At 34.6% G+C, this 20,228-nt stretch overlaps 1 protein-coding gene across 3 annotated transcripts in view; it reads left to right on the forward strand.

Moving 5' to 3' along the window:
* Dcc (DCC netrin 1 receptor) overlaps window positions 1-20,228 on the forward strand; it is a 1,023,267-nt gene that overhangs the window by 900,949 nt on the left and 102,090 nt on the right. For 2 of the 3 annotated variants that reach the window (XM_040741618.1, XM_040741619.1), the window contains exons 16-19: window positions 2,739-2,834; window positions 8,069-8,301; window positions 12,399-12,537; window positions 16,850-16,957. In XM_040741618.1, coding sequence (XP_040597552.1) covers window positions 2,739-2,834; window positions 8,069-8,301; window positions 12,399-12,537; window positions 16,850-16,957 — 576 coding nt within the window. The remainder of the gene's footprint in view (window positions 1-2,738; window positions 2,835-8,068; window positions 8,302-12,398; window positions 12,538-16,849; window positions 16,958-20,228) is intronic. The other variant, XM_040741620.1, reaches the window with a different exon arrangement.

Genomic DNA, 20,228 nt, shown 5'->3' on the forward strand with positions numbered 1-20,228 from the left:
TAGATATTACTTCAGTGTTCTTGCTGTATAGTAGCTTGAAGATATTGTTAATTTGAATGTCCTGTCTTTAACACATGCATTTAAGTTACATTCAAGCTTAATGAAGAAAAAGCAACCTAACAGATTTTCAAAAATCATCATTGAATAGGAACTCACTCATTTTCATTGTTATGTAAATACCTTGGCACAGAAAAATACACACAACACATGTGTGGTTACATTCTTGCTTTTAACTGGGTTCAGCAAGTTTCTCTGCTCTGTTTACTGTGTTCTGGCAGCTAGAGGCTGGCCCCTATAGCAAGACTTTTGAGAGAAGTGATGACTTTCATCCCAGACACCTAATACAGGGTGGTACTTTGGTTTTATCCCAGCAATTGTGAATATTTAATGAGTCCAATAATTCATTCATTGAGATGGTAGAATGGCAATATTGCATTTCTCTCATTCACTTTTTCTTTTGGGAATGTTTAAAGTGATCCTCATGTTATTCAGTCACACTTGAACAAAGTTTCTTTAGAAAAAAACATGATAAATGCTAGTTTCTTTGCCAGTTTCCCAGATAGTAATGTGATTATCTGTCAGTCTCAGAACTGACCAACCGTTTTTATTCTTTAAGATATCCCTATAAATTGTCATGTTCACATATATTTCAGGGAATTGGTACACTGAGATTCATCAGGTTATATAACAATCCTTGAATCTGTTGACAAGAGATTGCCTTTGTCATTGGCTAGTTTCCTCCTTTGTTAGTATGTCAGGATGATTCAAACTCAGTTGTCATGTTTCCATCTTCCATCTTGGGATGACCAGCTCTGCAAAAGCTCTTGCCCATTACAGTAGGTAGTGTTCTTTTTACAGTTGCAGCCCATGCATTAGGTGGGCTCTGTGCTAGCGAGTCAATGCTTCTTGACTTCTTAAGGGGCTAGATCTTGCCAAGAGATAAAACAGTATTTTAAATCATATTGAACATTTTTTTTCTAATTCAAGCTTGGGAACATGGGAATTTAACTACTGTGTAGTAAGTCTATGTGTCCTTCCACCTCTACCAATATTCTTCCTTAAGATGGCCCAGTGGATGTATAATTGTAACCCTCATATTTGTTCATTGCTTTATCTATATTATGCTTGCTTATAATTACAATAACAGAAGTTCCATCATCATAAAAATCACTCAGTTGATTGTTGTATATAGACTACTGGTATAATCTATTGATTCTCTCATTATTACAGAATCAGAGCATATGACATTAAAAATATAAAATCTTTCCTGACACTTACATTTAGTTCATTGATTTTATTATTCAGAAGTTAGCTCTCTGGTCATAGTTTCTTCTGGTCTTCTTCTTCTGGATGTCTAAAACATGTTTTCTAGTAGTTCTGGTGGTCAATAAAATGAAATGCAAAGGGTGTTTGGAAATGAATAATAAGCTTTTTTCATCCTTTATATTTATAATTAATTTTGACTAACTAGAAAATCCTTTAGTTATATTTTCTTATGTAGAATAAAAAAGTAAATTACTGTAATTCTGTCTCATATGCTATTTATATAATAAAAATTGATAATGGTTTAATTCTGCTCCAATAATATATATATATATATTGTTTTTATTTAAATTCTTTAAAGATTAAGTCAAGAAAATGCACTGTATCCCACTGCATTAATTGTGTCCATTTGCGATTTTCTTCTATAAGGACTGTACTAAGTGTATTTTAGTTCTTCACTCACCCCCTTTCACATTTGATACCTTATTTCATGTCATTCTTAGATTTTGTTTTCTACTCTTTGTGTTGATTTTGTTCATCTATTTATTCTTTATTTCTAACACAATTAGTCTTCCCTCTGCATCTGTGAGCTAAATAGTTTGATTACCACTCCGGTCCTGTGATGTTTTCATTCTGTTGGTATGATAACTACCATGAACAAAGGCATCTATGGGGAGGATTTATTTCAATATATACTTCGATGTCACAGCCCATCATTGAGGAAAGTCAGGGTAGAAACTTAAGCAAGAGGTTAAAGCATAAACCATGTAGGAGTATTGTTTGCTAGCAGGGTTTTCTGTTTTGTGCTCAGCTAACTTTCACATACAACCCATTTTCACTTGCCTAGGTTATATTCCTTCCCCCAATTTCCTGGACACTCCCACATTCATCATCAATAAAGGTGGTCTCACAAACATTATCACAGCACAATCTAACAGGACAATTCTTTAATTGAAATTCCTTCTTCTTAGGTACCTTGAGGTTGTGTTCAGTTGACATAATTTAACTATAATTGGTCCTGTCCTGGAGACGAACTTTCACTAGTCAGTTATAAGTGTTTGTATTTTTCCCCTAAACTAATATATCCCAGTTTCTTAGTATTTTTCTCATTTCCAGTCGCATGTCCACTTTTGGTTTGACTGACACGGACATGACTGACATTTGGGTCATTGGGCTGTCAGCTGATAACTTACAAAAACTTGTGTTTTAGTGTTGGAGGACAATCATCACCAATCATGTACATAGTGTCCAAACGTCCTTGGCTCCCCACCTACTTAAGCATTCACTGCTCATATGAGGATTCAGGAAGATCGAATGTCTCTATCTCCATTAGAGCTGGTGGTTCCCAGAATCCAATCCACTCATTTTCAAACATCAATTTATTTAAAACATTATATTAAATTTGTTTTCAGGAAATGTTCACCATTGGCATTTCAATACACTAATTCACATGTCCAATTTGTTTCTGTTTTCAGAGTCAAGTTCTCATTATGTAATCTCCTTAAAAGCTTTCAACAATGCAGGAGAAGGTGTCCCTCTTTATGAAAGTGCCACTACACGCTCCATAACAGGTATGCACCTATCGTCATTCTCTTTTGACAAAGAGGTCAATGCTTGGCTTATGGTGAGAAGGAGCAAAGTTTTAAAAAGAAAACAAAATATAAAGGATGAAAAAGATTAAAAATTAATACATGAAGATATGTATGAATATATTACCATGAATATATGCATGCATGCATGCACAATATCTTTTGAGCATTTGGTTGGTTTCCCAAATGAATGAGAAGGATTTATTCTATACATTAGTGTGTAGACTTAGAGAATTCAGCTCTTGCCTTCCCTAACATCTTAGTGGTTTCATAGTTTGGTGCCGTGATCTGATTCTTCGTTCTGCTATCAAGTTTATCTCACACACTGCATTTGATAGGCTTGGCATTTAGGCTCTAAATATCCAATGGGCATTTGTTTCTCTTAACATGAACCTTTAGAAAGGTGACAAGGCTAAGGTATCTCCTTGGAGCTGATTGCATTAGTCCAAGTCACAAAGATGAATACTGCACTGGGGCATAGATCATCTGTCAGTCGACATAAAAGGGACTGTTTGATTCCAAAGCTCATTGTCTAGAGAATAGTTATATGAGTCTAAATGGAAAGACAGCAAGCAAGACCAAAATGGCAGAAGAACATGAGACAGCATTAAGATGGTGAGATATACGTCACTGATGAAGGTTGTTTGTTAATAATACTGTATTTATTCAAATATGGAGCAAGTGGATACCCAGAAAAATCACAACTCCATCTTGCTCCTAACAATGTGCTCCCCAAATTTTTTTTCTAAAATGAGGACAAAGAAGTTGTATTTCTTCAGTTAATACTTTGTACCTATGCCCCCACACCTGCAGAGAACCACATCATTCCAACTTCATTTGACTTCCCACAAATATTCAATTTAATTAGAATAAAGGGCTTAGGAGGGCAAGCTTCAAATTTAGTACCAAGCATCAGAGAGAAAAATTACTGGAGTATAGATTCCAGATGAGGATTCATGACTGAATGGAGAATAAATATTGCTAATATCTAGATTTACATGAAATTTATATAAATTTGATTTTCAAGCCCACAGTTGCCCTTCTCAGACAATACTGACAATGGTTTGTTTTTGAGATCATTTCCAATGATGTTACACTTATTGTTATCCAGACTTTCTGAAAAAGAAAAGTTGCTATTTCCTAATCCTTCAGGTGTTGATCATTGGCTTTAAAGTCTGACATGCTCCCCACCACAAAAATGATACAAAACTGGGAGCTCTCATTTGAGACAATGTCTTTTGCTGTGCCACCAATTGTACTCATGAATACTCAGAGAGAATAAGCAGTACCCTGGAAATTGTTTGCTAACAAAAGTATTACCTCCATAGTTAAGAAAAAGTGATATGCATTGATTTCTAGAATTGAAACTAAGATACAGAATAAGAGTGAGCATTTGGGATTTTTCACTACCACTTTCTCTCAGACTGTCCCAAAAGTGAGGCACCCTGATAAGTAACTGGCTATTACGCACCTGATTCCCCTAGTTGGCTTTATGTATGCCATGTCCTTCCTGTTCCTCATAAGAAAACTAAGTAGTTTCTTATTGTTAAACTGTCATTGAGCTATGATTGGGTAACATAAAATTCCACAAAGCCATTCTTTCAAAGCTGCTCTTTTATTAATACAAAAATTAAATCTCAAGAAGAGAGACTACTGCTACAAACATGAGTGAGTTTTCCAGAAGAACATAAGCATAGTGAAGAGGGCAGAGTTCAGATACACTGAAGTTAGGCTGTGCAGAAGGAAATGTCTGTGGTATTAACAACTTTCCCTGTGGCATTTGCTGTCAGTTTTTAATTCTTAGCATATGGCATTGCCACGGTGTTTTCTCAAATACCAGTGATCCATAACACAAGTTTTATTTTCATGTTATAACACTGATTCTAACAGATCTGAGAAAGGAAGAAGTGATGGTAAAGTTAGAAATTTTGTCAGGAAATTTTTAGGAAAGAAAAGCAAGTAATGGGCTACAAAGGAATGTATGAAGCAACTTTTTCACAATAAGGAATACACTTTTTTCCCTGAAAGTAGAATTATTTTTAGGCTTCTACACAACATGGAGAGCAAAGGGCAAATAAATGGAATCAAAGGCTAAGGCTGTGAGAGAATCTCTTATCAATAAACATGTCATGTTTTCATGTAAAAACCATTCTCTATCTTTGGGTTGTTGCAAAATATTCCCATGGGAGGTCTTGGAAAAAAATTTCAGCAAACAGTAAACACAAAATGTATCAAAGGCAATGAAAGCATCAGGCTAACATAGCCATCGAGCCCTAGAGCATTCTAAATGCATGTGCTCATAGCCTTTCATGAGTTCCTAAATCTTTTCTCAGATGGAACATATCAGTTCAAGCTACTGAAACTCCCAGCTTGGACCCTCACGGGAAAATTGTCTCTCCTGCAATCAAGCTTTTTATCTCTTGTTGTAAAAACAAGTTGTTTTCCACCTGGAGAAGGAAAATGGCAAAGAATAATCAGGAGTTAAGGAAGTCTACTCTTTGAATTAATTTATTCTTAACCATTTCAGTGAGGTTTAAATGAAGTGTAATCCAGTTGAAAACTACTAATTTTAAGACCCATTTATTTTTTGGTTTTATGAGACAGGGTTTCTCTGTATTGTTTTGGAGGCTATCGGTCTAGCCCGGCCTCGATTTAAGACCCATTTTAAACAAGTATAATGAATAAAAATGGGAGATTATCAAACTATGTTAGAAACTGGTTTTTCTTCAGCAAAATTTTATATAAATAAATGTGTTTATATATTTGCATACACATATATGCTTACATACACATATACACCTTCATGTAACTCTGAAATACTCTGAAATTCAAGAGCATAGAAGACATCCTAACAGTGGAAGGATCATTGAAGAAGAATGGTTTACATCCAATTACTCAAGAAATTCCTGATCAGAGAATAAAAGAACAGTAGCAGCACGTGTTGCATATTTTCGCACTGTGTGTTGCTGTCTTCTGGAATGCTCTTCTCTGCTGGAGATGTAGTTTATCTGCTTGGTTCCTTTTAGTGGGGGCTGAGCATTTAGGACCACTGAATTATTGAAACTGGCTTCCATAAAAAATGGATAAATGTTCAAAATAATTATTTATGAAGTTTAAATTGATAGAAGCCATAGAACATAGTATTATATTATGCATCAAAATTCTAGAGGGATTGCCATGGAGAATGATGAAAATAAATTGTATCTCCTAATATAGAAAATAAAACTTAGCCATTGGCAAAAGTTTCTGGATTGCATTAGGTTCCCAGATAAATTACAGCAGGCAAAACTGCTTTAAGTACAGTGGGATTATTCTGTAATTGACTCGAAAATAGTCAATAAATAAAAACCAAGAGAATTTTTATATTTTAAAATCATAACTAGCAGGATTGACTTTTATCATTTCCTAAATAGGATCAAAACATCAAATCATTACAAAGGATGCATGTGAGAGACCATGTTTACATGAACTATGTGGTAGCCCATGATATGGAGAAGTCAAAAGTAGTTCATGTATTGGACTACTCTGCTTAAAAAATTCTTTCAAAATTAGACAGGAATAGAAATTTGAAAGGCAATACTTGTTATAGTTTGGCAAAAACCCTTTTTCCTGCTAAACAAGCCTACTATATGATTCAAATTCTGTAGAGGCTACAGTATCTTTTGTTGTCTCTTCATTATTTCATCAATTCATTTGACTTTAAATGAGCCTTTAATAAGAAGAGATATCAAAAGAAAAATGGAAAGCCTGGGCTCTGTCATCATATGTTAATCCCTGCTCTCTCTCTCTCTCTCTCTCTCTCTCTCTCTCTCTCTCTCTCTCTCTCTCTCTCTCTCTCTCCTTTCCTTTTGTTCTGTTTCTGTCTTCAGTTTTTAAAATATTTTCTCCAAAACTATAGGCCAATAACATGCTAAATAATTCATTGGAAAGCAGAGTAATGAATAGGGGCTGAGAATTTGAAATTCAGGGAAAAGAGGCAGTAATCAACAGACTGGCTAACAACCTCTCAGCTTTGAGCTCAGCTATTAAAAAATAAACTGTATAAGCTGCTGTTGACAGTCCTGTATATTATCTCTGATCTCATTCCCTTAAATGACATCAAATGTCCAGTTTTAGAGTTGTTCTGTCAGTGTCAAATTTTTGTTAGCGAGATTCCTTACTATGTCATTTTTAATTTCGGTTTTTACACTTGCCGACTATAAATTTGGGTGTCTCAAAATGAAATGATTATTAGTGCCACAAAGTAAGCTTCTGAGATTGTGGTTGTTCCAGAATAAGATAAGTGTATGGGTTTTGGAGACGTGTGTAAAATCACACATCATTCTTCAGATTCCAATCATGGTATTGATCAAAGCACGTACATATCTCAGTGGCAATATCCTCATTCTGAAGGCAGTTAATTTGTCTTCCAATCCATTGATGTTCATTCCTTCCACTGCACTTGCAGTTTTAGAATCAGGTAGGTAATATAGGAATGCCTGACTGGACTGAAAATGGAACTAAGCTATGCATGAGAAAGCAGCAAGATGAGCGCTTTCACAATTTAATATTACAATCTAAGAAACCTGTATACCAGTTGTCATCTCACACCAGCTTATAGAACATCAGATGTACATTGATCCATGTGGTCACGCATATGTGTTCACTCAGGATTTGTGCATTGATAGAAAGACTGATATACATCAAGGTTCGTTCATATAGTTTGTTAACTGAATACACATAGAGATAAGGAATACTATATACTGAATACTATATAGAGATATAATCTAGACAATAGTAAAAGAAGTATAAAAACGCAGCAAAATAAGAGATAAGGAAGAAAATTAAGATGTCCAGTAGCATTTATTTTCATTTCAGGAAAAATAGCTAGAAATATAATGTCTACTGTTATTTCAAATCGTTGAAAAATCATGAACCTGATAATTTAGTAAGCAAAACATTGTAAGAAACAATGTGTAATCGTCAAACAAGATGACCTTTTAAGATATATAATCTAACTATACATAAATATGAGGAAATACTGTTATTTTTAACATAGCAATACTGTTCTTATTATATTTTATGACTTAATTAATTGCATTTTTTTCTGTTCTTCTCATGTTCCCTTTCATCTTTATTGCCATGCATTTAACTCATTGTGATGTGTTGCCACTGGTATTTATTTTAACTCTTTGTTTACACATTTGTTTGTTTCATTTAATGGGTTTTTAACCCAGATCCCACTGACCCAGTTGATTATTATCCTTTGCTTGATGATTTCCCCACCTCGGGCCCAGATGTCTCCACCCCCATGCTCCCACCAGTAGGTGTACAGGCTGTGGCTCTTACCCACGAGGCTGTGAGGGTCAGCTGGGCAGACAACTCTGTCCCAAAGAACCAAAAAACATCCGATGTGCGACTTTACACTGTCCGATGGAGGACCAGCTTTTCTACCAGTGCCAAGTACAAGGTAAGAGTCAAGTCGATTGCATGAAATTTAAAATTATCTTCCATGTGATTGGTGTATTGTTTTCAATGTTTTCTGGTCTGTCGCACACTACTCTTCTACAGTGATTTTCACAAGGCAATTTAGTAACTGAATATTAGTTAAGAAAAATTATGCTTTTGGAAATCAACAACAGGCAAGGTAGGAAAATATCAAGAGCTGCAAAATGATGTCTAATACCACCAGACACAGTTTGCACCAGACTTTTGCTTCTATAGGGAAGAAAGCCATTTTCCTTTGGAAATAACAGGACTCCATGAATATCTTGCAAATAGATTCTGATATGGTTCTTTTTATTTATAACTTAGATTTCTCTCTTAATAACACACACACACACAACAGAGAGAGAGAGACAGAGGGAATAACAGATAATAGATGATATGATGATACTTTATAACATCCTAGGAATGTATTGAAAGCGATTATCATTGAAATCCTTATTCAGCTTTGAAATGGTCTTCCTGTCATAAGGAAACTCCCTTAAATGAACCAGAGTTATAACAGCCTCCTGTTCATATAATAATTTCCAAATCATTTAATACTCACTCCAGAGATCTTTGATGATATTTAAGAGACAGTCGTTTCACTTTTCCATCTCTCCTGCCCAAACTTTGAGATTCTAATAAAGAGTTACTAGCAAAGAAAAGCATATAGCCTTCTAAATAATAGACCACGTTAACCTGTTATAAGTGGTAGACAGTGTCAACAAATTAGAAAGATCAGCATGCATCTGTTCTGTATCTATAACAGTTCTAGATCATTTATCCTGAAATAAAGTTTTAATTCTGCTTACTTCACATGTTTAACTTGGAATGCTCCATGCAGCCATCTTATAAATGTGTGCTTGAAAGAAAATCTATAAATGGTTCGTATAAGGTAACACAGCTGAAAGTTAATAGTTTACAAGATGATAATAGGGAATAAAAAAGAAAGTTAACATAATAATCTCAGCACTAAAGCAGGAGGACTGGCAAGAGTTTGAGGTAAGTCTGGGCTACAGTAGAAGGCCTTCTCTAAAACAAGATGAAGAAGAATGTGAATGTTACACCAAAATTAAGGGATCCAATAGCTTAACCCTAGCTTTTCAATTTCCTCATAGTCACTTTTATCACTGTTCTTGACACTCTGTGGGAATAGCCATTGAGGAGAACTTATCTGCCTTCCTCCCACTGAACTACTGTATCCCTTAAAACAGTTGCATGGAGGCAGTGGAGATTTGGGAAATGCACCTGTCTGGAGACTTTTCTGGTCACAAAGCTGGAGATGGAACAAAACCACACTGGTTTCCTAACTCTGCCTCTCTCTATGTGCAGTCATGTTGAAATTGCTTTAGAGTTTTTCATCTTTTAAGTGGTGAGAACTTTGCAGTTTTTAAGTCAACTTTTAGTTGAGACAATAAAAAAATAATCAAAAACCATAGTTTTGTTTGATATCACTGCCCTGAAATACCAAGTATTAGGAAATATTCCTCAGACAAGTTCATAAAATATCAATGATAAAAGATACAAGTGTCTTATCTATCACCTAACAGTATCAGATCTCAAACCTAGTAGAACCATAAATAAAGGCAATATCATCAGGAAAGAAAACAAAGAGAATATATGAGATTATTAAAAAGCATCGTTCCATATAGATTGCTCAGTTTTGAGCTTACTTTTAGAAAAGACTATGTTTCCTACTTTAAACTTGTTATGTTCATAATTACTCTACTTTGTAGACATATTCATTTTGCAGAATGATCCTGGGGACTTTGCCAGAATGTAGAATGATTTTTTTAAAAATGAATATTTTCTTCAGCATCATTTGAATAACAAAATCCAAGATTTCTTGAGATACATGATTTCAATTAAATGGTTAGTAGAGCAGACATGGAATTACTCAGACACACAAAGAATTTAATACCAAACAAAACAGATTTTAACTGTGCCTTTTCTGATGAAAGACATTATTTAATTTATTACTAATAAATTTCTTAACATACACATGTACACACACACATGCACACACACACACACACATACACGTGCTCAAACACACCACACAACACCACTACTTATGAACACTGAGATGAAGAGGTCTCTAGAAAAGAGTTATGTAGTTGAACAAGAACAAAGGAAGAGAATGGCTGGTCTATGAGAAAGATGTAGAACAAATTTTATAGCTCTTAGTAACAGATGACTTTGTACTTTATGCTTTTAAAATAATGTCTATATCTAAAATGAATCTTTTGTTCTATAACAGTTTTATAAGATAAGCAAGACGTGTTCATGATAGGAAGAATTGCACTTTTGGAGTCAAATAACGTGAATTCAAGAGCTGCGTTTGCTGTTTTGTCATATCACCATATCATTGTCCTCAAATTAAGCCATCATTCTGAAAATAATATTTTCATTGTTCAGGTCCCTATATTGATTTTCCTATAAAAATATGAACTTTGTTTAAGTTTTCCACAATTATTTAATCACATACTGTTTTACCTGAGTTTCTACCCAAAATGTAATTATTGGCAGTAGCCTAATGTTCAGGAGATGTGTTGTGAATGTAATAGAAAACGAGAAGTTATGCAAGATTTAGTCTCTTTCCCCAAGATATTACTCAGTATTGAATTTAATATAACCAATGTAATGAAAAATGTCATGAAACAATGTGTAATGTATTATAGACATCATTTATTAACACTTGCTCTGGGCCAGGCACTGTTTTACTTCACTTACTTCATATAGGAAACGATGATATAAAGGGTGTCACATTACCTGAAACTTATAGATAAGATGAGAGTTCAGTGAGATATTACCAACTATCCTGTATTCACAACTGCAACCAGATAGATATTCCAAAGTATTTTTTGGTTTAACAATTGATTATAGCAATAGCTTTCTATCATTGTCTAGAGAAAGAATTCTTGATAAATGTTTCTGAGATATTCAATTTAATAGGATAGATGGACACAGCATTCAAATATTATTAGTTTCTTTTAATATATATTTGTTATAAAAGTATGTAGGATTTTATAGCTATGCCCTAACCTATGACAGATTATAATTTAATATTTTCCATACTATAGTAATAAGAGAGTGATAACTATATTATTAACCAGTGAGAAAAGCTTTGATTTTCCCATATATAAATTCCCAATACATGTTTAAATGTATTTAAATTCTTAGAAAAAATAAGAAGTATTTAGTTTTGAGAAAAGACAGAGACTTAAGTACCAAGCACAAGTTGATGCTTCTAAGAAATTTACACAGTTTAAAATGAGACAGGTCATGTGGAAAATCAGTTTTTACCTGTGAGGCTAACATCTTTTTCTTTATTATCATTTTTACTCTTTGAGTAAGCAATAAAGACACAATTTACTAATTTTCTACTAAAATAATTAAACGTATTTATGATGTAGCTAATGAGCTCAAAAGCCAAATAAAACATTCTACAATGCATTTTATCCTTTAATATTTAACTGATTTGCTCTTCTTTTTCTGGTCAATTGCTTCTCTTTCTATACATGTTTCCATATATGGTAAGCATCCGTAAAGGGAGAACACCATGTGACACACATTCTTGCTCTGCTTGATGAATAGATATTTGGAAGCACTCAATCTTTGTAATTTCATCTTAATTTTAAACATCTTAATAATTATAATGCTATTAAATTAATTATTTGCAGTGGAAAACGATGATGGCCAAGAGAAAATAAATAATACTAACCCCCAAAAGTCAAATGTCAATGATAAATACATGAATTTAATTCAGTCCCGGCTAGAAAGTATCTTGAGATGGAGTTGAGAATAGTATTTCTCTTCTGCCTGTGCTTTTGGGCAGGCTCAGGGAACTTACCCAGTTGGCTTCCTCTTTGAAGAAAGCAGGCCATGATTGTATCAGTAAGGCTCAAATGTATGACCAGTCAGTGTAGACTGGTTAGCACAGCAGTGGGCCTAGCTCTTTTTGTTATTTTGAACTGAACGTACTTTTGTCTGACTTATTTGCTAGTTGTTTCACATGATTTAATTACTGAGTTGACAATTGATTCTTTTTATTTTTTGACTTATTTCCGGTTTGTATAGTCAGAAGACACAACATCTCTCAGCTACACAGCAACAGGCCTCAAGCCCAACACGATGTATGAGTTCTCAGTCATGGTGACAAAGAACAGGAGGTCAAGCACCTGGAGCATGACCGCACACGCCACCACATACGAAGCTGGTACGTGAAGAGGCAGTGGCCTCAAAGGTAGTCCTAGGTAGCTGTGTTCACAAATTCTGTGGGAATTAGGAAATGGAATTTGTATGGTTTTAAAAGTATACTGTGTCCTGCATGAAATAGTACATCCTGTACAGTTCACAGCACTTCTGCAGCTAATAGTATTATTCCACTTACACAGAAGAGAAAGAGTAGTATCCTATAGATTAAGCAATCTGACTGCATGATTAATCCCCAAGTTTTAGAATGAGTTCTTTAGAGCATTAACTCATAGGACCTGAATGTGAATTCTTGTCAATAGTAAAGTATTGTAAGTAAAGGGCAGAAATCTAGTTACTGAACTCTGTGTGATACAAGGATGACTTTAAAAATACAATTTTGGCCTCCTGAATATTCATTTTAACTAAGATAGCTGGAATAGAAAGTGTTTCTAGGTGTTCTTGGTCATATTTGGAAATAGGGTCACATATTGAGGTCATCTTTATGCACTTGGAGAGAGCTTGGATCTAGGCCACTACAAGTCAGTGTAAAGTTCAGAAGTCAAGTTGTCTAGGGATCATAAGTCTATAGTTCAAAACATTTCCACATATATCAGTTTACCATATATAGTTTACCAAAACCCAGCTTATAAGAATATCTTTTAAAATATATTTCATCTCTATTTTTACTATTTTATTTTGTATGTCTGTGTTTTGGTATGTGCACATGAATACAGGTGCCTACAGTGGCCAGAAGAGTGAGACAGACTTCCCGAAGCCGCATGACCTGGGTGCAGGAAACAAACTCAATTCCTCTGCAAAGTAATATGTGTACTCCTAGTCACTTAGTCAATCCTCAAGCCCTAATAGTATCTATTTTTAACTGGTTTCATATATATATATATATTTGGGTGTGAGCTACACTTAACATTTTCAAATTAAAAACTATGCCAATAAAGTCCTCCTCAGATGAGCAAAGTTTTTTTCCACCAGAATTTGTCCCTTGGTGTTACACCTTTAATTGTATTGATGATTATTGTCTTAATTTTTAGACCTCTACATTTTGTAGGTACTTCTGTCTATGAAAATCTTTCTAGAAAGTCTCATTTTACCATACTTTCTTTTAGTTTACTTATTATATATTAAGTTATCCTGTATCTATTCTGACTTGGATGCCTATGCCTACAGTTTATAAGGAAAATTAGTATCTGCCAAGTGAATTACATACTATGACTACCATAAAATACCCCTCTCTTTCCTTTTACACCAAAGGACAGGAATAGAGTCAAATATGACCTGGTAAAATTTAAAAAATAAAAAAGCAAAACCTGATATGGCTTGATTGAAATAATATTCATCTTTCCTTAAGCAAGAAAACTCATGCAATTTCTCATTCATAAATATAAAATATACCCCAACATCTGACTTGCAAAATGCATCCTATGGATTTCTCATCAACTACCTCGCCTTATACAGACACCAAATGTGAGTCTCAATGCAGAAAAAAGATAATAAGTTTGAGACCTGTGGTTAGTAGAAAGAGTGATTGTCAAATCAGATAATGATCTGAACAAAGGTGTAAATAGCATGTGGAAGAGATTCCTGGGCGATGATGAGAAGTAAGAAACAATTTACAAGTGTCTGTAGATTCTGTAACTGTGAGGAGGAAATGAGGTGGATGAAGTAACTTGAGGATTTGTTTTAATTCTGAAATAAGATGTGGACTCCATGGCTTCAATGCTACAAACTGTAAGTGGCTCATAGTAAACTTAAGGGTGGCTGGATGGACATTCTTTTATTTTATTCTGATTACCTTAATTAAAAGAATTGTGCCAGAAGGAGCAGCCTCAGCTATAAATAACTACTGCTGCCCTCACAATGTTTTGAACCTGCATGTCTTCCTTGCTTGTATCAACTAAATACTCACCTGTTCAGAAGAGAGAAACTAATGGGTATTATTTGAGATAAGTAGCAAATAAAGTTAAAGAAAAACTGGCTGAAAGAGACTAAGTTACAAATCCGTGTAGCCATGAAGCCTGCATGGCTCAGAGACAGTCTTTCTTCCAAAAGAAAAATACCATATATTTTTCTGAAAGGAAGAAAAGCAAAAGAATATTGCAAATACAAATAATAAAAAAAACTTAATGTAATTTCCATGTCTGTAATTTTCTAAGTCTAAAAGGTTGCCCTCTGTTCAAATGCTTAATGAAGATTGAAATCTGGGGAAGGAGGTATATTTGAGAGCCTTAGATATGGTAGGGCCTTGCTCAGTATAAATAATGGGTTCATTTGTAACTTCCAGGCCCTGTGATAGATAAAGAACACAGCTCTACTTTAGAGAGAATAACAATCACTAAAAAGGAGAACCTTATTGAGAACCATAAAGTAACATAAGGAATGCAGTCACCAAATTTGGGATATATTGAAATTATAGAAAACACCACAAAGTACAAATTCCCTCTAGAAAAATAATGGTAAATTTCACAAAAGAAATACCAAGTAACAGCCTGAAGGGAACCATTAGTTACGAGTGTGGATCAAAGGAGTGATTAAGCCCATATCTTTCTCAGACATTGGGGGCACACTTGCAGCTGACAGGGAAATTTTTAATATTTAATCCAATAAGAACAATACCAAAATTTCTACAGATCATTCACACAGCTTAAGAATAAGGAGCCAAAAGAGCTGAACTAGCAGAGTGGTTTGAGTAACCAACTTCTCAGTACATTACCATGTATTTATTATAGCAAAACCAATGAATATTATTTTACCTTTTTAAAATACCCAAGCTGACTGGTGAAGTAACCTAATCATCTCCCTTTATCTGTTTTCTAAATAAATATTAATTTGAATTTTAACAAAAGTAAGAAAATGGCTATCTTGACAAGTAAAAATATCTTTCTTTCATAATTTAAAAATTCTCTTATATGGTAGGTACAATATCTAAATCAATTTCTGATTGTATCTGCTCTTTCCTTTCATGGGCTATGAAATATCTTGAAAGAATTCTTTAAGAAAATAATCTTTTTGTAGGATGCCCTTACCTCTTTGATGTTTGCTATAAATCTATGCTGTTCTTGCAATGCCTCTTGACATATGTTGGCTTCTCCTCCATGTGATGTCATCCCACCCCTCTTCTTTCTTCTTATCCCCCTTTTCCTTTGGATTACCATCTTCTCCATTTTGCTTTGAAACTTTCAATGTATCAAGTGGTTGACAATATATCAAAGTTATATTAACTTTGGATTAACTTGCGTTCCAGTGTCCTTCGAGGAAAAGAAATATGACATATAAGAATGATTTTTGTCTGTCTCATTTGGTTCGTATCTATAAATACACAGGAAGTTACTCTGGATGTGGAGTGTATTTAATGTGTTGACTTAGCCTATATGACATTCAGAAGTACTGAGGAGAAGAGAATGAGGATGGGTCCAAATAGAGATTAAGTTCTATCTATCTGTCTATCTTCTTCACTGGAGTCCTATTTGGAAACAAGAAAATTCTAGTAGGACACAGAGAAGATAGCTCCAACTCTGCCTGTGTCAAAACTAATGGTAACAAAGAGACCACAGATAATGGAGTGGCAACAATGCTAGCTACTTAGAAGGAAAACTATCTTCAAAAGGGTGATAAACGGATCCGCGGAATTTTGGAAGATGCTGGATTTACTGGGCACATTTGGTTCCGTCTTTAGAATACATTTACATTTTATTTTGCATAATATATAGGAGAAAGAGATCTGAGGAGGGCAGGATTTCTTGCTATCTTATTTCATGCCCAGTTGATGAAAAGCTCTCATATGTTACTTGTATTTTCTTCTTTTGTTTCTCAATTTCCATTCTCACTTAGAAAATACCTAGTACAAATTTTAAGTTACAGGATTTCACATGTTTTTCATGGTATTTTTTTCTTGTTGCTGTTTGTGTGTTTGTACTTCTCTTTATAAATGGAATTGGTAGGTTATTTTTTTCAGTTATAAACTACAGTTGTAATAGATTCCTTAATGGGAGGTATGTCATCCATTAGTTCATTAAGCATATGATTCTTACATAAACATACAAGTATGAGCTCACTTAAAAACACTGTTGCATTCTTCTGCTCCATATTTACTCTCTATACTCACACTTTGGGAAGGTACTGAACTTCCATGGTAATCTACAAATTCTACTCCTTCACTTCTGTCATTCAGATATTTTCAGTGAATTGTAAAAGACAAAATAAACATGTGATGATATACCTAGATAGATCCTAGTTGTTAAGAGTCATGACAAAATGCCCACCAATGTCTTTTTTTTTTTACAACCAATGACAAGACCTGTCTCTGTCTCATCTCACAGCCCCAACTTCTGCTCCCAAGGATTTGACAGTCATTACTCGAGAAGGGAAGCCCCGTGCTGTCATTGTGAGCTGGCAGCCTCCCTTGGAAGCCAATGGGAAAATCACTGGTAAGCATCCAGCTTCCTCCCCCAGCCTTTGCTTACTTCACAGTTGTTCTTGCTCTTTGTGCGGAGTTTCAGTCTCAGCATTTTGGTTCATTTCATCATCTTCTCTGATTGTCTCTTCCTGTTCCCCACTGAGGGTGGAGCTCTCTTAGGGTTCCTACTGGTACACACATGAATATTCACTTGTGTTTATCCTATGGACCATTAAAACAACCTTCTCATGAACTGTCTGGGAATATAAATGATTGAAAGGAAGCTGATTGTCTGAGAGTTACAGAATATATAGGATTTCTGATATCCTTGTGTTTTTGTGCAAGAAATGAAGGAGGTTTGTCTTGGAATTTTTAAGTTCTCATTTTTCTTTTAACATCATTCTTGAATAATAAGGTTCAGAAAATAGTTAATATTGATTGACAGAAACGGAACATAATGAATATTTCACACTGACAGATTTTATTTTACCAAATATTGCTGATAACAAAAAATGTCTAATTAAAACATCCATTAGGAGTCTATGCTGTTAAGTTAGTATATATATAAAAAAACATAATGGAGTTCAGTTAGAGTTTGCATTCAAATGATCAGTTTAGGTTTTTAATAGATATCTCCATAGATTTAACTTATTATGAAAAACATTATACAACTCTAAGTGTTCACATTACAGCCCAATGAATTGGAAACATTGGGTTTGTAATTTACAAGTCTCTCTTTATTCTTCTACATGTGTATATAAAGGTACATGGCAGTACTATAAATAAACAGAGTGACGGAGTCTTTCTGATACAAATGAGCAATAAACATGCAGTTTCAGATGGCAAATTCACTTTTTGTGAATGTTGTGATTTTTTTTCAAAATGAAAAGGTATCATGAAGCTTCCAACTGTGGTGGAAATTTAAGTTGAAGATTTGTTTTATTTAGGTAGTGGCTCTTATTGCAATAGTAAACAGAATTTCATATGACCTGACAAAGACGGGGCAGAACATAAGCATAAAATCCCTCCCCCAAGAGAATATGGGTTCAATTGTCAGTGTGCCAGGACTTTGAAAACTCAGACCAGTGCTTTCCAATTTTCTTTTATTCTCTTTCTCAGCAGTCTGGTCTACTATAATGGATTCTGTTTCAGTAATTTTGTAGCTTTTGATATGTTTATGCTTTATTTCATTTATTTGTAAACATATGTCAAAATAGATAATATTTTAAAAATAAAAATGTAGAAATTTTCCAAATGAAAACAAAGTATGATGGAAACGTTGATTAGAGAAAGAATGAAATGAGTCACATTTTCCTCCACCACATTCTTTCCTCTTACTGAAATAAATCTTCAACATGTCAAAGTCAGCAACAGAATGTGTTTTCAGCTCTGAAAAGGAAAGCCTTAATTTTGCTTTTCCAGTGTAAAAATCAGAATGCTAGCCCATATTAAGAAATATCCACAGGTGCGATCCCACTACTGATCAGCACCGAGTTTTGACCTGCTCCGTTTCCGACCTGGATCGGTTCACCCCTCCTTAGGCAACCTGGTGGCCCCCGCTCCCGGGAAGTCACCATATTGGTGCCAAACTTAGTACGGACACCCGATCGGCATAGCACACTACAGTCCAGAACTCCTGAACTCAAGCGATCCTCCTGTCTCAACCTCCCAAGTAGCTTCTGGGATTACAGGGGTGAGCCACTGTGCCTGGCAAGACTGTTTATAAAATATAAAGTTAAAAAAAAGAAAAGAAAGAAATATCATCTTTTATTTAAAACTTACCCTCATGATAGAAACCTGAAGATGGACTGGGGAGGTGTTTGTAAATTGGGGTTCACCTTACCAATATAATCACACTGAATTAGTCTTCTTTTCCTGCTTTAAACACACACACAACTGAAGTAACAAAAATCTTAAAAACTGACACAAGGTTTGCATCTGGGTTGTACTGATGATTATTTTTCTTTTCCTGTAGTGTGAAAAGTACCTTCATGGACTGTCAACATTGTTCAGTTGGCTAGATCTTCTTGTTGAGTACCTGCTCAATTTTTCTATGTTCTGTAACAGAAGTAAAGGGTATCTTTCCCTTTCCTTGAAAGATTCTTCTCCTCCCCATCTTTCCTTACTGACTAGATAGCCCATGTCATTTTTCATATTTAAATATACAAATCTAAAGCTTAAGAGCTAAAAACAAGACATAGGTGAAAATATGCAATATTTGTATTTTGGGTTTGGTTACTGTACCCAGGATGTTTCTAGTTCTGTTGTAAATCTAAGCACTTCAAAAAAGATGAAATGAGCAAAAATGAGTAAATAAATTAATAATTTTAATACTGAGAAGGTAACTCTTGTAACACCAGTGACAGCAAAATCTTAACATGAGCTCATCAAATGCAGGGGATTTAGACTCACTTTTTCAGAAAAATAATATTCACAACAGAATAAGCAGTTACAATATTCTTGGTATCATGCTTAAAATGACAGGATGGTAACTAATCACATCTCCCTACTGTTGCAAAAAAATTACAAGATTTCTACATTTTGGAGCAATTCATCCAAAGTTACATTCCTTCTCTTTATACCTAAGGGCACAATTACCATGATGGCCTACTAGTTATGCTGGACATTAAATGTCCTGAATGTTTAAGCTACTATATGGCAGAGATTATATGTCATACCTTGGTCTTCCTAGGACATAGCAGTCTATCTTCTCTGAGGAAGTTGGTGTCTATTTGATGAGTCTTGCATTACTGTGACCAATTCCTCTGCCTAGAAGTGTGTTGGATTGTGAAATCATCTAACAATTGCCTTTCTTCAATTTTTGGAAAGTTGTACCAATGACTACTTAAGATCAGTTTCTCATCTCTATGTTGATTCTTAAAGGAATAAATGTAGAAAGATAAAAAAGTATAGAGGAGGAATTGAGCAAATCTGACACTTTGCTTCTTGAATTCCAAATGCCTGTTTGGGGGAAGAGAAGCAGAATGATGGCTGTGTGGTGTTACATTTTATGCATATTGGATAAATGTGATTTCAAGATGAGTGCTCCTGGTTTTACTGGTGGTTCCAGAGGAGTCTCCAAACACTAATTTCACATGAAACGTTAGTATTTTGGTCAGCTGTGACAAGTCAAAGAATGAGAACATAACAAAAGGCAAAAGAAAGACTCCGGTAATAGATTCATAGGTTTTTAGAAGAGATTGTGTAGCTATGAAGATCTGTAATTTAAAACTTTAGATGATGGAGTCAGTAGCTTTAGAATATACCCAAAACCTGCAACATTCAGATGAATCTGGGAGCTT

The sequence above is a fragment of the Mesocricetus auratus genome, unplaced genomic scaffold (genome assembly GCF_017639785.1).
Source record: "Mesocricetus auratus isolate SY011 unplaced genomic scaffold, BCM_Maur_2.0 Super-Scaffold_6730, whole genome shotgun sequence".
Classification (NCBI taxonomy): domain Eukaryota; kingdom Metazoa; phylum Chordata; class Mammalia; order Rodentia; family Cricetidae; genus Mesocricetus; species Mesocricetus auratus.